A 17,478-nucleotide genomic window follows, 5' to 3' on the forward strand; every position below is an offset into this window, starting at 1 on the left:
TCCTATATCAACTATATCATAATGATACTTTTAACCTTGGAATTTTGTGGAGGGGATATGATAAATTTATTGCATAAAACGGAAGGATCATGAATCTTCAAAGCAATGGATACGATAGTGCTGCTGCGTCCCTAGTTATCCAACTAGGGTTCATCTTATCAACTCAAGTCGCTAAACCAAACCAACTATTTCTTTGATCAGGGTGTTTAAGTAGGCGACCGAAGAGAAAGTAAAAGAAATTCATTAGACAGGAGTTAAAGGGTGTTTTACAGAGTCGAGAGCTCAGAAGATTTTTTAAATTAAAAAAAAAATGTCAGAAGCGAGAAGAAAAGAGTCCAAGCGGCATCCGGATTTGGGGTAACTTTGGCTCTTGGGCTGTTGCCCCCCAACAGCCAAAGTTTTTTGGAGTAGTCTTGCCCCTCTTCTTTATAGATTCCATCTCTATAACTAAAAAATACGGACATCAAAAATTCGTATTGTTCATCATTCATTGGCTTAAACTTAATAATCTGAAAATTTGAGCAAATGAGCGACTAACAACGCTTACAAATTCAGACTGGGAATATCAATATTAAAGCAATATATACATTAAAAAGGTATAAATATACATAAATAAAGGAATTGATTAAGGGTAACAAGACAACATAAATAAATGGTCATGAGTTCAAGTTTTGCTATTAGCATTTTGAAATTTCCATTCATTTACTGATGCAGAAGGTTTTATGAAATTAAAACCAGTTCACCAGTTCTTTGGTAAAACTAAATGGTCAGCCAATTTTGGCCACTTTTCATAGAATTCCATTTTTTATGGTATGACTGAATCAGCCATGGGCCTGGGTCACAGTTCAACAGGTTTAAGGTCTGGTTTTCTAACCACTGGTTATTAACGCAATAGGGCGCTCAAGAATTGAGAGCACAAACATCGAATCATCACTTTATTTGGTTAAGGTATAGAAAATGCTAGAACAGCAGTTCTTTTTCCTATTTTAAGAAATAAAAAGTTATTACAGCAACGCTGTGACTGTAATATGGGGTATCATCCAACAGACGAGGGAATGTGTAAGTGTAACAGGCTAAGAGTGGATCTTTTTTTCGATATCTACGCATCCTTCAGAGGAAGAAATGACGGTTCCTTGTACTTGGTTAGCACAACAAAATCAGTGCGAAAAGAACAAAATTTTTGTCAAATCACCTTTTGATGAGGAAGCCTTCTTTAAATGGTTCTACAATGCTTTTGTACTGATTTCTCATGCAGCGATCATGTGTCCCATCCAAAAGGTTGGTAGCTCTCCTACCAGTGCACTGCAGGATGACAGGTGTGCAGGGATCATCTCATACTTGATTACCAATCAATTTGGGAGCTTCCTGAGAGGACTTACTTTTCTTGTGTACGATCCAAACAATAATGGGATGGATTTGGGTATAAATCAGCATGATGAAAAACCCCATCAGTTATAGCTGCTGAAGCTCTTGCTCAGGGACATTGGCACCAACAGGTTTGTACATGCCAAGTACTTGCTGTCTATGTCTCCAAATCAACCATATCCCAAAAATTGATAAACTAAGAACCAACGTAGCAACAGCCCCTAAAACGACAGCAAAAAGATGTTCCTTCCACCATTTTCTGTAGAACTCCAAAAAAGAAGACACAAAAGAAAAATGAGAACAAAAGCAAAACACAGAAAACAAAACACATTTGTCAATATGTATCAATGTTTCCAAACGTATAGTTGACTCAGCCAGTTGGACTGGTTGACCCATCACCCGGACAAGAACCTGGGTCTCTTTATCCATACCCTACTTTTCTGAAAAAAAAAAAAAGTTGATTAGGTAAAACAACCCAGTGATCTGTCTGGTTGAACTGTTGACTGCTTGACCCGGTCAATGGGTAACAGGTTTACACATTAGACTTCTTTTTTAATCATAAATACCCTTTATTTTCAAGGAATTTTCACGCAAGTCCTAAAAACCAAATGTGTAATGTTTTAGACCATTATTTTTTTCTGCAATTTTTTCTTACTCTTCGCTGCAATTTTTTTTTGGTATTTTTCTGCATTTTATCTATTTTTTCTTACCCTTTTTCGACTGTTGAACTGCTGACCCACCACCTGGAGGGAAAAACAATTTTGTTTCGGGGTCATTTTTTTAAAACACTAATATATATGCATTTCTATTAATTTATTATTATTTTTTCTAATGTTGCAAATACCCCATGAATAAAAGCTAAATTTGATCATATAATTGATCAAGAATATAGAAGGATGTCATAAAAGATGTGTAAAGTTGACATAATGTGTCCAAGCCCAAGAGGCAACTGTCTCAGTTTGTTTTTCTTCCTCACTCGTATGAAAATAATTGGAACCTAAGCTTTAGAAGACCCTTAAGGGAAGTAGATATCACTGAAATTACAAATCTACTATACTCCCTAAGAGAGGTCTACATTTCTTTGACAACCTGAGACCAAAGAATTTGAAAACATCACCCTGCTGGCAAGTTCCTAACCAAATCCTTTTTCAGGGGCCTGGTGTCAGGAATCTGTGATACAAGGTTCTTGTTTAAGAAGATTTGGCCTCCTAAAGTTTCTTTTCCATGTGGAAGGCCTCCTTGAAGAAAATAAACACTTGTGACCTGTTATAGAAAAAGAATAGGAACAGGTGGTTTATCTCTCCTCATGTCTTCAGTCTTCACTTTTTGCCTCAGTGAAGGTGAATCTGCTGATCACCCCCTCCTTCATTGCTCAGAAACTAGGAAGATTTGACTTCATTTCCTTAATCTGGTTGGTTACAGCTGGGCTTCTCCAGACTCCAGAGTAAGTTGTGGAGTTGTTGTGGCAATGGAAAGGCAAAGGTCTAGGAAGAAGAGGGAAAATATACTGGTGTACAGTGGCAGGCAGTGATGTGAGGTGTGTGGGAAGAAAGAAACAACTCTCATCTTTGATGGAAATGCCCTGGGTAAAACCTGGTGCAGCAGCAGGAATTGGCAGTATCTTCAAGAAGAGGGATGAAAGTATGTTGGATTTTTAGAGGACTAATTGGGACTGCTGATTCAACAAAATCAGAGAGGTCTTGGCTGCTCTCACTGGGCTTCGAATCACTAGAGAATTTAGGTGGTTTTCACTAACCTTGGCCAAGGCTAGAGACATCCTGAATTCTTTGGACGTAAATCAAATGGATTCCATGGGAGTCAAACACAATAGCTAAAGGATTGGCTAAATCAGGTGCCCATAGGGAAGCTTTGTATAGTGACAGAATTATGCCTGTATAACTCTTTAGTAGTGTTTTATTGCTTCCTTGTACATCATCTTAAGTACCCTTTTAATTTTATCAATATAATCAGCTACCTTCTATCTCAAGAAAAGTTAACATAATGTGTCTGTCCTAACATGCATGGACATGCATCCATGCATGTGTGCGCAGAGAAATCCTCAGACTCTATCTTTGTTCCTAAAAGTCCTAGAGGTCTGTTGCTAGTATCAGGAAGCCATTTTAACCAGGAACATGGTGTATTTTCTTGTATATGATATCTTCTGCTATATTATTAATTACTACAGCTCTCACATTTCAGTATTTTTGAAATTAGGCTTTTCAAAGAAAAAAAATGCTTTTAAAATTATACATCTGTTCTACTTATAAGGTCTTGGTCACATGAAAACCAAAAAATTATAAACATGGAACAGGTACGTGCAACAAGAAAATTATATGTTTGTTATGCATATCAAAGCCTCAGGTCAATTGCCCAATGTTGATTCCAGCTATATGGACTGGATACAGACCTACCTTTTTTTCTTATGTATGTGACAAAGTAGCTTCTCTCAGATTTGAACACACATTATCGTGCTTGTCAGATCAAGTTTTACCAATAATTTTCATGTGCATATTTTAAAATTGTCCCTTTAATATTATTCCAACTTCAACAAAGAGAAGTGAAGTGAAAGAAAAAAGAGAAAAGGAAATAAAGGAAGAAGGAAGGGAGAGATAGAGAAGAGAGAAGAAAATAGGAAAGACAAGCAAGGAGAAATCAAACTCAACTCTTACTGTCGACCCAGTTTGTATTGATATTTTACTGATTGCTGAAATGACAACAATGCCCCTAGATAAGCTACAGCCAAGGTTCAAAATTTCGATATAATACGCCCCATATCAGGTGTATCGTATCGGTAGCTTCACGATACACCCCTACAGGGGTCGTATCGGGGTGTGGCCTAGTTCAGGGGTAGATGGTCTACCATAGACCAGCCTTAGACCGACCCCTCTGAACCAATTTCAAAGAAAAAAATGGTGCGGTGAGCTTCAATACAGGCCGATATGCCCCTACCGGCATATTGGCCTGTATCGATATTTTAAACCTTGGTTACAGCAGATATAAGAGAGAAAAATAACAAGCAAAAGACAAGAATGCCCCTGTCAAGTAATTCTAACATATATATTTTTGGTTGCTAAAATGACCACTTACTGAATCGCTTGAACAATATCTAATATATAATAAAAAACTAATAATTTAATATATAATATGCACATCAAAGTTCAGAAGAAAATAAAAAAACTAATATATAATCAAGTGACGCATCACTTAAAGTCATACCTACGTCTAACTATTTAAACTCTATAACCTATAATACATAAGATGACTTATTCAAACATCAAATTCAAGGTTAATTCCTCAAGCATAGCAATATGCCAGGTGAGATCGACCGAGGTTCAGCCGCTCAGAAAATACATACCCTACAAAATGTGAATCACTTGTGAACCCAAGCATACCTTTTAAAACACCATGCAAGGTACATGTTACTCCAGTTTTCAAATACTTAATGAATCAGATTGGGAAAGACATGATCGGCTGTTTAGTAAGTGTCAATTCTGTCAGATCTTGACTTAGTATTTTGGATTGTTGGATCACCAAACTAAACAATGAGATCAGACAGACAGGGAAATCCAAATCACTCATGCAACCAAAAAACAACAAAAGAAAAAGTTGGAAGTTGAAAGAAATAGATGTCCTAAGAGCATGAACTATGAAGAGAGAAGTTTCAACTAAGAGCATAGAAGCCATCAGATGAGACTGTTTAGGGGTGATCATTTATAGCCCAGCCCAGCCTGGCCCACACATATTCCATATTACATAAATATTATAATATAACAAATATAATGCATACTATATATAATATTTTATACTAGATTAATGTAGCACATGAATTTTATACATACATTATATGTCATGTAATATAAAATATTATATATTTAAAGTCATAGACCTGGTATCCAGATCAGGCTATAGCTCTTATCATAGCCTGGCCCAGCTTAGCCCATGATCACCCTTAAGACATTGATTCTTCCTGAATTTGTCTCCCAGTCAGAAGACTTGACAAAAAGGAACAATTCCATCAAACCACATAGTCATATAAAATATTCTCCCCAAGAAAATGGTTAAAGAAGACAACATAAGCCCAAAAATGAACCTATAAAAGTAGATATTAGGAAAAAACTTTCTAGAAAGTAAGACTTGAAATACAGATACCTCAACCACCTGGCATCTACAGAAATGATGCCAAGCCACATTGAACCACCTGATAATTTTCCAATGAAGAGAAAATGAAACAAGCTTGGGTAATATGTAGGATCCCAACAATAAAAATTTGCTAATAATAATAAGAAACAATGAAATAAACTAGTTCAAACAATAAAGTAAAAGAAAAAAAAATAACATACCGTTTTCTTGGTGGCTCAACTTTCCATTGAACCACCTGGTAACTTCCAAATGTATCAGGAAGATGCACACGGTGTTCAGTTAAGCGCACAATTATGCTCTGGAGAAATGACATGCTTATAAGGTGGCATAACAAAATACTCATAGGAAACTTATTCTTTGAAGATTGTTCAAAATGGTAGAATATACATTACCATTGCCATGGGATTAGAAATGTAGCCAGCATGTTCTGCTGGAAATATGGCCCATCTTATTAGGGAATCATTTCCTTTGCTGGAAAAGTTCAACATATGAACCTGAAATCATTTATAAAAAGGAAACATTTAAATGACTGTGAAAATCATCATCCACCCTTGCCCCATAGAGTAGGCTGTTAAGCTGAATCTGACATAAGCATTAAACAATATATCAGATTCATATTATACCTTCTAAAAAATTTCTACAACCCGGTTAGCTTCCATAAAAAGTAGAATGACCTCTACCTGTGAAGTATTAACGTCCAATTCATGAGCAATGAATTCTGCAAGTTCTGTGATGTGAGGAGCAAGGTCTGAGTAATTGACACTCAATGACATATCAAACATTATGAGCCCAACTTGGGATTCACCTAAGCATTGAAGGTCATGGAGAAGCAATGTCAAATAGAAACTTCAATCCAAACTGCTAAAAGTAACAGCACTCAATATCACACAGAAGTCAAAATGAAGAACATGGAAAATACCTTGTTCATATGGTTATTCCAGTCTTGATTATTGAGTAAATAAATACTAAAGAAGATTTAAAGACTAAAGAAGAAGAATAAGAACTAAAGCCTTCAATAACATTCAAAAAGATGATCTTTTGCTACTTCAACAAGCCTGTGATAGCAGTATTGTCAAAAAATGGAAAGTCATGCATATAGTATGGTTTGGAAGTTTTAAGAAGATATCTTTCTGCCATAGAAATCTTCAGATGTATTGATATTACATAGGCTATGTCTATGATAAGGGTGCAACTTAGGCAGGCCCAACTAGAGCCCAGACTGACCCAATCCACAAATTTACATAGGCTGGGCTTGGATTTTCAGTCCTCAGGCTGGGCCTAGGCCCAAAACTTCAGACTTTTTCGGGCTGGGCTGGAGCCTAACCCTTAGGTAGCCCCATAGTTGTCAAGGCGTCACCTAGGCGACTAGGCGCTTTTCAAAGAACGCCTCGCCCAAACGACAGGAAAATCTATGTTAGGCACATGCTTAGGGGGCTGAAGCAAATATATAATATATAAATATTTATTAAATAAATATAAATATATAATATATAATATTTTATTGGTTGTTTTAATTTTTATAATAGAACCTGTTGCATGTTATCATGCTTTTGTTGTGAGGAAAGTAAAAACAAAATTAATCTTCGAGGGTTTCACTTTGACAATAGAATCAAACTGAGGAAGAGGAGAGAACAACAGCCCTCCATCGTTCCCACACAGTCCTCTAAAGTCAAGGTGAGTTAATCAATTTTCTTCTTCTTCCTTTTTTTCTCATTATTGGTGACTCTGAAACAGGGGCTCCACCCCTTCTTTTATTCTTCATATTCTTCTTTTATTTTAGTATTTTTTTCACCAGCTTTTCTGGGTCTAGAACAGGGGCTCCGCCCCCTTCTTTTGTTCTTAATTTCTTGCATTTTTCAGCTTTTTTTTGTTCTCATCATTGGTTTCTGAAACAGGGCTCCGCCCCTTCTTTTCTTCTTTTATTTAATATTGTTTCACCAACTTTTCTGGGTCTAGAACAGGAGCTCCGCCCCCTACTTTTCTTCTTCATTTTCTTCTTTTATTTACTATTTATTCCCTATGTATTGTTGATCTAAAATTGGGGCTCCGCCCCCTTCAGTTCCTTCAAGTTCTAACTTCTAACTTGTAAGATGCAACTCTAATATATTGTTTTGCCTACTTGAAGCAACACTGCAAGAAATACAAGCACATAAGTGCAGAATACATAAAACCAAAAAAAAAAACTAGTTCAGAAGGGGTAGAAATCCATTGGCAAGCCTTATTTTTAAATTCCATCACCTAGGTGAGGGCTAGGCGCCTGGGCACCCCATGGTCGCCTAGCCCACCTTGGTGCCTTGAAAACTATGGGTACCCCAAACCCGGCCCAACCTCATCCCAACCCGAGCCCAGTCCAATTATATATATATATAGTATACACATATTTGCATGCATACATGCATATGTGCATACATGTAAACATACATACAAACCCATCAATTTTTAGTGTGCATTGATTATTAAGCAGTTCATAGTTACTGAATTTGAGATCAAAGATCTTGGAAGCCTAAGCCAGATCAAGAAAGGGAATCTTTATTTCTCAATTGAAGCGTAAACTATCTGCTTCAAGAGACAATAAAACTTGGGGCTTACCAATAGATACTCAATTGATCCAATCACAAGATAAATGCTTTAAATGGAAAATTGTTAAGTATGTTGGAAAGTTCCAAAGACTAATGATACAATTGATTTACATATCATTGACCAGGCCTGATATTTTGTATGCAATGGGTGGTGTGCCAATATATGCATGTTACCCATAGTCCATATCTTGAAGCTACTGAGAGAATCTTGAGATATCTTAAGACTACTCTTGGAAAAGGCCCATTGTTTACTAGCCTGGGTCACTTCCATGTAGAGGCTCACTTTGTGTTAAATGGGCTAGTTCAGTGTACAATAGAAGCTCTACATCTAGCTACTCCACTCTCGTTGGAAGAAATCTAGTTACTTGGAGAAGCAAGAAACAATCTATTGTAGTGAGATTCGAAGCAGAACTAGAGTAGAAAGTAATTGCTCATAGAGTATCTAAGCTCCAATGTGGGTGAAGCAGTTCTTGGCTGATTTGGGAGTTCATGTTGATCATCATATGATGATATATTATGATAGTAACACAGCTATTAATATTACACAACTCCATTTACATGACCACATCAAGCCTAATTTTTTATGACTTCCATACCAAGTATATTGAGGTGGATCAACATTTCATCAAGGATTTTTGAAGCTCAAGAAATTTGTTTACCCTTATGACAACTAATAACCGATAGGAAAACTTCCTAACAGAAGGAGTTGTTAAAGCAAAGCTAGTTGAATTTCCAAGCAAGTTGAAAATGATTAATATCTTTGCTCTCATCTTCTTTATTCTACATTTACAAAGTAGAATAGGTATTTGTTCTAGTCATTCAAATGTGACCTGGGTTTTAAGTCCCTTCCACTGCCATCTTCATTTAAGAGTTCCTTTTTTATATATAAAAAAAAAATATGATAATGCAAAATGGTTATATGTAAATGCTTTATAGTTATAAGAATAAATATTAAGTAATTATATAAAATATTAAGTATTCTACATAAAACAGTGTAAAAAAGAATACTTGTGTCCCAGCCATCTGTCCTGCAGACCCATGTGCAAAGCCAGGCTTGGCCCAACCAAGGTTCAAAGTTTCATCTTATATCAGGGCATATTGGGCATATCATATCATATCGGCCCCATCCCAATACGTGAAATATTAAGTATTTTAAAATTTTAATATTTTCAGAGGGTAGGCCTTGCTAAGACCGGCACCCTGTAAATTTTTGCGAAAAAAAATAGGAAGCATGTTAGTCAAACCCTTGATACACATGTTCCAGCGTATCAGGATGTATCCATATTTTGAACCTTCGGGCCAGCCCAATATATAGCCTATGCTAAATCCAGGTGAATAAATTGACACCCGTAATTATAAGTACAATAACTATGAACCTACTTTACATAAAACAAATTTCTGATCTCCCACCAATCTATAGTTCCATGCAAGGATATATTTGTGTTACATATCCAAATCAGATGGGTAAGTCAGACTTGCAGATTAATGTACCTGGAATTGTATAGCCTGGTGATCCATTAGGAGGCAAGCTAGGTGAAATAATTTTAGTTGAATTCCTTCTGTGATAAGCTGAAGGTGCTGGTGAAGGAGCATCAGTGATGTTAAGTCTCTTCCACAATTCAGAACAATTAGTTTTCAAGAAGCCAATCTTTTGATTCTCACGATCATAAGTCACAAGAGTATTCCGAACAATTATTCCTATTGTAGAAAATCATTGAGGAAAACACGTACATATTTGAGAACTTGTAACTCCATCATATTATATGCAGGAGCATTAATGCAACATATACATGAAGGACATCATAAAATATTACTTAGAACAGTGCACTCAATAAAGCAAAGACATACCCCCTAGAAGAGTTGTTGGATCTTTCCCATTCTGGAAAATACCCAGGCAATATGCACCACGAACCTTTGAATGCTTTATAAAGAAATCACAACACAAGAAGAGAGAATCATCGGATTATAAATATCAAGAGAACAGTCCCAATAACAACAACTAAAAGGGGGAAATGATTTTTTTCTTTTAAATTTAAATCAACCTCGCCAACAATATATATTAGCGTCTTCAGTAAGTCTGGAAAAATTAGCAAATAACATTACCCGAAACAAGTAGTTCTCCGGAGCCAGTGACAATTTTTCACCATTGCTAAACATCATGTCAACTGCTGGGAAGGTCTTTGAGAGTAGGGAGACATCACTACAGTGCAATTCACAAAGAATTATTAAGTGTTGGTCAAAGATGTATAAAGCAACTAGGCAAGCGGAAGATGCTTATACCTTCCAGCACCAGAAAAGCAGATATCATTATAGTTTGGGTCAGGACCACGGATTTGTTTTAGGGGGCGAAGTTTCTTCATAATCTATAATGATACACAGCAAACAACAAAAATAAATCATTTAAAAGAAACAAATATGCCAATATAAAGAAATATTTTTACTGATTTTAGTATAGTGGAAATTTTGTTTTAAAATAAGAAAAAGAAAGATAAGGTCAAATACTTCATTATTGATAGGCAACAATCCCAAAAGCGTAAACATGATAAATGCCCATCACACTGTACAGTGGAGATGATGGTTATGAGATGGACTAGTACAACCAAAAAAATAAAATTAGAAATTAGTTTTTTATCAATAACAGAAATCATTTTATTAAAGGACAAAGATAATTAAAACATTCACGGAAGAGATAAAGAGGCTTAACTCTCCCGAAAAGAAAAGATAAGAAAATGACAATAAAGCCCAAAACATCTGTTCTCTTTTTTTTTTTTGAAAAAAGATAATGTAAATTTTATTCATGGTGAAGATAATCATACAGGAAAGGGGGGAGACCAAAGATCAGTTCACCTCCTAAGGATCTGATAATAGATCCCACAGATTGACTGAGTTAAGCATCACAAACAAGTTCTGATTACAAAGAACAGGGATGGTAGAAAGCCAAGAGGCAAGTCTGGCTACAATACACTGAATCAGCACCTCCGGTTCTTTCTTCTCTTTTCTAAAAATTCTGTCATTTCTCTCAGACCATATAGTGCTGATAAATGCAGCTGGAATGGCACTCCCAATGTATTTTCCGTTTTTTTGATAAGCCCAGAAGGTACCAGATCTTAGCAGATCCTTCACTGTGCCAGGCATTACCCAACTAACACCAAAACATCTGTTCGCTTCCCACCCCTTGTTTTGCTAATGTATCTGCAAAAGCATTTGCAGTCCTCTTCACCCACTGAAACTGAACCTTTGTCCCCCTAGTTAGCCATTTAGCCTCCCTTCTCTCATTTGTATATTTCCACAGTCCACTGTCCTTCTGTAACCAGCTTAAAACCAACTTTGAATAAAATTAGAAATTAGGTTATCCAAAGGAACTTGTAGCGAGTAGCACCATTTGGCAGCAATGATAAAGATGCTTTCACCATGCCAAATGAGATGATTAATACATTTACAAGAAAGATTTATTTATTGGGTACGAACTGAAGACTCTAATGAGACAAAGGAAATGTCAAAAAAGATGTCAAGATGGGTTCAGATTGGTGAGAAGATCAAGGAATTTATCCACAAAAAAGCAAAGCAAGAAACATACAAGCAGGGAAATATCAACAAGGAAATCCAAACTAGACAGAATAAAGAGCAACTTGGGCTGCCCTCACAGGCTCCTCATACACTCTAAACTAAAAGGAAAATAAGGGCGAAACCCCAACATAGATCCACTATCCCAACTCCTCTGGCTAAAGAGTCAGATAGCTCATTGGTAGATCCAATGAAGTGAGGTGTTCCTTGAAGACACCAAGAATCTAGCCTCCCAAGATGATCATGTAAAGGCATGACCATGGAAAGAGCAAACTGACAAAAATCATATATTTTCCTTGTGATCCATTGCTGCACATACACCTGTAATGATATTTTGTCTTGTGCATTTTCCTCATGCTATCATGTTCAGAGACAACACAATACTTCATATTTTTTCTCTTGCTTGGATTTATGGCACCCATTATGCCAAATGCACTGTGCCAGAAAATACATATTACTGAAGCTCATTAAATACCTTTTATCTGTAAATGAAGATTATTTTTCTAACCAAGAATAAATAAAAAGAAATGACACAAACCCTAAATCAGTGTCATCTATCTGAGATTTAACCAATTCAGTTCAAGGGGCCATTACTTATTGTAATAGTAAAGTCTTGGGCTGGCAATCACAAGAACACAGATTTAGGTCTGAGAGTGGCCACTTTGTGCAAAAAATTCCAAAGGTTAAGACCAGATTCAGTCTACCCCTCCCAAGACCCATCATTGGGTAATGGCCAGTTCAAGGTACTTTCCCTACCCTAAAAATGGAAAAATATCAAAAAAGGAAATCTAAGCCTTTACATACTATTTGATATGAATTAACCGAAAAAACAAAGTAAAGCTTGAAATTCAAGACAAAGAAACCTTACAGCATTCTTAAATGCTAAAAATGCTGCTTCTGGTAGATAAGCATAGGTGGTACCACTATCCAGGACAGTTCCATGCTTTCCATCAAAGATATTGGGGTTTAGTTGCAATGGCTCTCCAGCCACATGTATTTCCTTCAGCTCAATATTGTAATATGGGCTGTCACCATACCAAAATTAGTGAATGTATGAGATGTAACGAATGTATCTTTTGAGGAATTTGTATTTATGAGAGAAACTAATCAAATCATACCTGCGCCCAGGGTCTGAATTGGAGAAGACCATGTCAGGTGGATGAGGGAACCCACCGAGAACCATTGCACCCCCACCAACATCCATCCCACCAAAACATAATGAAAATGAATCACTGATTACACCCTTTTCAACAAGCTGGTCCACAATACTAAGTTGACCACGACCTAGGCCCATTATACCATCAGCACGTTGACTGTAAAGGTCGCCAGTTTCAACATTTTCACAGCCAAAAACAGCACGCTGGGGAACAAGCTCACTTTCATTGCCAAAGGATATTATGTCCTCACCAAGCACACCACTGCTAGAGCTCATTTCAGCATACTGTCTTTCATAAATGCATTGCACTCTCTCATTATCACAAGTACAATCTATATTGCATTTTTGAGGTTCATAAGTGCTTGACAAGTCTGGCTGAAACCTTGGATCCTGGATGACAAAAATAAGAAAAAGGAAAAATAAATCATTGATATTTCAAATAAAGAGGAAGGGAAAAGAACAATTCATTTGCAAAATACGGTATTTTTCTTTAAAATATGTCTAGATAGAACATCACAGAGGAAGAATATTTGTGCATCCAAACTCAAATTCATTTGAAAATTCATTTAAATTAATAATTTAACAACTCTAAAATACAGTATTTTTCTTTAAAATGTCTACATAGAAACTCAAATTCATTTGTAAATTCAAATTGGTGGGCTGGGGTGGATGAAGATGTACAAAGTATGATTATATGAGATGCAACAGTTCCATTGACAACTGATATCCAAATCAACATATGTAATGACTAACTAGAAATCCACAAATTGCATATAAAAAACTAGATTACAAATGAACTTGCTGATTTCTCCATTAGAGCATGAGAAAGAGGGGGAGGGGCTCAACAATTTGCATCACAACTTAAGGAATAGCAGAGCATAGCCTCCCACAACTCTAAAAGTTGAAATGCAGAGTTTCAGCAATTTTTTCCATAGAGACATTCAACAATTTGCATCACAACTGAAGGAACGACAGAGCATAGCCTCCAACAACTACAAAGTTGAATGCAGAGTTTTCAGTAGTTTTTCCATTAAATAGTCAACTTTCTTCATCACTAATCATGTAACAAATTATAAAACAGAAATCATTACTCAATGTTGGTCCCAGCTATTTGGGGCCTTAGAAGGGGTAGACTGGATAGAGACCTAATCTTTGGCATTTTCTGCACAAAGTGGCTGCTCTCAGACTCAAACCTGCATTCTCATGCATATAGATGTCAATAGGTTGGGTTTTTGGTATGGGATCTCGCTCAACCCAAACCTCACCAGAATCAACTTCAACCAGAACCTGACCCAATTAAACAAACTAGGATACTGAACCCGACCAACCCACCCCACAAATTACACATCTACCAAGGCTACATGTACAAATGATTCAATTCTACAATGTCAACAGGTCAGGTCTGGCAATGGTGTGCCTCAACCCAAACCCGACCTGAAATCCTATTAAGGCTGATCCAGCCCTAACCTGATAGGGTTGGGTTAATGTAGGTTTACCACTTAATATGACCCAACAATATCCCCATTCATTCATGTAAGAAATTATATGGAAGATAATTACCTGAGATGATCATCTAAAGCTACTTCAAATTGAGTTGCCATTGTTTTGATCAGCAACAGAAATTGATTTGCCATTTTTTGTGCTATATGTTTGGTTAAAGTTATCTTTAGAAAGTGGATCAAACAAGAGCTGGATGTGTGAATGACATCTAGGTCAACCCTAAGATCCATCAAGCTCTGGTTTCCAGGATAGGGAGAGTTAGAGGCGGCAACCTAACCCCAAGAAATCCATTGGTTTCCAAGCTATTCATATTGTCCTAGTTTCTCTGACTATGAACCAGTTGCATTTTCATAGTATTAAACATTATTGTTTTCTCAAACCCTAAACACCTATTCTACCTTAATTATGTATCTCTAATACCCCAAATAGCTCTAGATGAAATATCTTACTAGTATAGAATTTTATGACAATAAGTAAGCCATAAATGCAAGCCCATGGGTAAGAAAAAGAAACCAAAAGCATCCCAAACCCAAGAAAATAGAATACCTTATGCTCATACATCTAAATTGGTAGACCTCAGAATTCATCTGAACAAGCAATTTGGTTGACTCATTAGTATACATTGCTGCCTTTGTGAATGGAGGATGAATATCCTCTTTTACTTGTGGCTGTCTCATTTATCTTAATCTTAATGAAAAATAAGCTTTATCCCAATAGTTACCCAGTTCTATAACAAAGAAACTTATTGAGTTATGTAGCCAAATTCTGTGATTGTTACTTGAATTTAGAACAAAAAGGTAACTATGAACCTCAAACCAAGCTATAAACTAGCTGTGATAAGAAATGAATCTATTGCGGTTTGAGGTAGTGATGTAAGACTTAAAAGTTGAGGCTTTAAAATAACACAAATCTAGATGTGCTATAGTATAAGGAAGAGAATTCAAGTAGCACACTTCAGGGATTAAAGTCTAGCCTATGCGAATTACAGAATCAAAAAATGGCAAAACGAAAAGGAGAGGTGAGAATCTAAATCTATATTACTATATCAAGAGAATGTCATAGTAAAGACTACCCGTCAACATTATATAATAGTCTTACCTGGTGTTTGCCACACTGTTGGCATGTAGAGCATGGAACGTAAGTAACAGTACTCCCCGAATCAACAATAAGAGCAAATTCCTGAGGAGGCGTTCCGATCCAAAGACGGGTGGTGTAGTAACTGCACAGATCGCGCACGCCTAATATTAATTCGAATGATAAAAACCCGAGATGAAAATTAAATAGCCCTTAATTCGTGAAATAAGACGAAAACCAAGACTTTAGGACATAAGTTACCCATTTAAGAGAAGGTCGTCGTAAAGCCTCATGTGGGCGTTCGGGACTTGATGCCCTGCCGTCTGCAGCTGTCGACGGAAATTGTCCTCGACGAAGGACCGAGACGAATTGGGCGATGAGAGAAAGAGCGGAAAAATCATTGCGGGACCACTGCGACGGTCGCTTGCGTGGAACGAGCGGAGGAAATTATCGTGGTCTCCCGCAAGCGCCAACGACGAAGAACAGATAGTCGAGGGATGAATAATCCCGACAGAAACCAGCATGAGAAAGGCTAAGGCAACCCGAACCAATGCCCATGCCATGGTCACTCTGACTCTCTCTAGGCATCCGAGAGAGCTCAACCGAATATTTTGAGGTTAACGACGACTACCAAAGGGAAAGATGGGTAACCAACTTCAAATGGAGAAAGACAATAATTGAAAGAAATGAATGAGAAGTGCAGACAAAGGAAGGAACTCGTCTCCTTCCTTCAGAGCACCACTGTCAAATGGTTCGACTTTTCAACCTCTCCGTCACCACCAACTGAAGCAAACGGAGTTAATTGGATCGACACGACAACGACGAGGACCTTTTTTTTTTAGTTTAGTTTTTGGACAAATATGCACCTATAAAATCGTGGGGTTCTTTTAATTCAACCAGCCAATAAGTAACATTTCTTATTCACAAGTGGCATGATTCGGTGGGAAAAAACTATAACAACAAAAAAGAATTCATCAAACTTAGGAGTCGTAATCAATGAGCTTGACACCGTTGATTTGATAAAACTGTGGGACCATATTAACACGTAAGTTGAGTTTTTATTTTTTTACGGCACGTTGAGTTTACGTTCATGTCATTGCCTGGCCTATTGTTGGCATCTCAGCGTGTATTGAGAATATCTCCCGAACTTATTTCGGAGCACATTCGGGGGAGGGGCAGATGTGACTTGCAGGGTTCAAATATATATTAACTTTAAAGTTGATAATTGCAAGCTAAAAATTAAAACTTGGTGTTAGTTGTGTTGACTTGTAGAGTAGTGAATTCGTACTTGTCATGTGCGAACTTGAGTGTCATTCTGGCCTTAGTGTAGAGATAGGGATGGATGGATTCGAGCAGGGCCCAAAGCTCGGGTTTGAACTATACCAGTCTGATACATATCGGCTGATACGTCGGGTACAGGTAGAATGGCATTGAGTCCCAACCATTCCACCCGTGTGGCCAAGCCACATACTGGTCAATCTAGAAACCGATACAATTTGTCTAGTTATCAGATGTATCACATCGATGTTTAAGACCGACCTTGAGGAGTGGAGTTGGGGGAAGAAGGAAAAGAAGAAAAGGATGTATTTTGAAGTCTCAAGAATTCCTTTGACAGGCGCAAAAGTAAAAGCGCTGATTACCCAGTTACCATACCATGCCTCTTTCCTTGCTACGTTCATAAATTGCAGTTCAGATATCCATTTAAGCAAACCGGATGGATAATAGTTTCTCGTACTACCAGTACCATATATCATATAAGATTGGGAAAATTCTGCTTACCAACAACTAACAAAATTTGGTCAGTGAAAATCTTTCATAATGAACTTCCACCACACAAACTATCTAATCATTTTGAACAACTGTATTATTCCAATATTCCTAAATCCTAAAATTTAAAATATTCAAAATTTTGTGTAAAAAATGCTTAAATTGGAAGCCCAAACATTTTACCATGGGAGACTATGCCCCATTGGATGAACTGTTGAATCAATGAATTTTATATGGGCTACATTTAGCAAAAGAGTACTTCATCTTTATAACCCCCCCCCCCCGGGGACTCTCCCAATGTCTTTAGCTCCTCTCTCTCTCTTAATAGTTGGT

General features: G+C 37.0%; 1 protein-coding gene across 2 annotated transcripts; it reads right to left on the reverse strand.

Moving 5' to 3' along the window:
- Window positions 1-907: 907 nt before the first annotated feature.
- On the reverse strand, window positions 908-16,228 carry LOC104607637 (aspartic proteinase 36-like). 2 transcript variants are annotated; one of them, XR_736991.3, is made up of 13 exons: window positions 15,640-16,228; window positions 15,403-15,523; window positions 12,767-13,194; window positions 12,517-12,673; window positions 10,365-10,447; window positions 10,188-10,284; window positions 9,933-10,005; window positions 9,576-9,782; window positions 6,186-6,310; window positions 5,898-5,999; window positions 5,706-5,803; window positions 1,380-1,624; window positions 908-1,302 (listed from the first exon to the last, which is right to left on the reverse strand). XR_736991.3 is itself a non-coding variant. In XM_010273313.3 (12 exons), the coding sequence occupies exons 1-12, from the start codon at window positions 15,939-15,941 to the stop codon at window positions 1,453-1,455; spliced, it is 1,965 nt and encodes a 654-aa protein (XP_010271615.1). In that variant the 5' UTR covers window positions 15,942-16,228; the 3' UTR covers window positions 908-1,452. The 2 variants fall into 2 exon arrangements, 1 of the variants encoding a protein (XP_010271615.1); XM_010273313.3 differs by having other exon boundaries at window positions 908-1,624.
- Window positions 16,229-17,478: the final 1,250 nt, after the last annotated feature.

The sequence above is a fragment of the Nelumbo nucifera genome, chromosome 5 (genome assembly GCF_055504915.1).
Source record: "Nelumbo nucifera cultivar China Antique chromosome 5, China Antique-T2T, whole genome shotgun sequence".
NCBI lineage: Eukaryota > Viridiplantae > Streptophyta > Magnoliopsida > Proteales > Nelumbonaceae > Nelumbo > Nelumbo nucifera.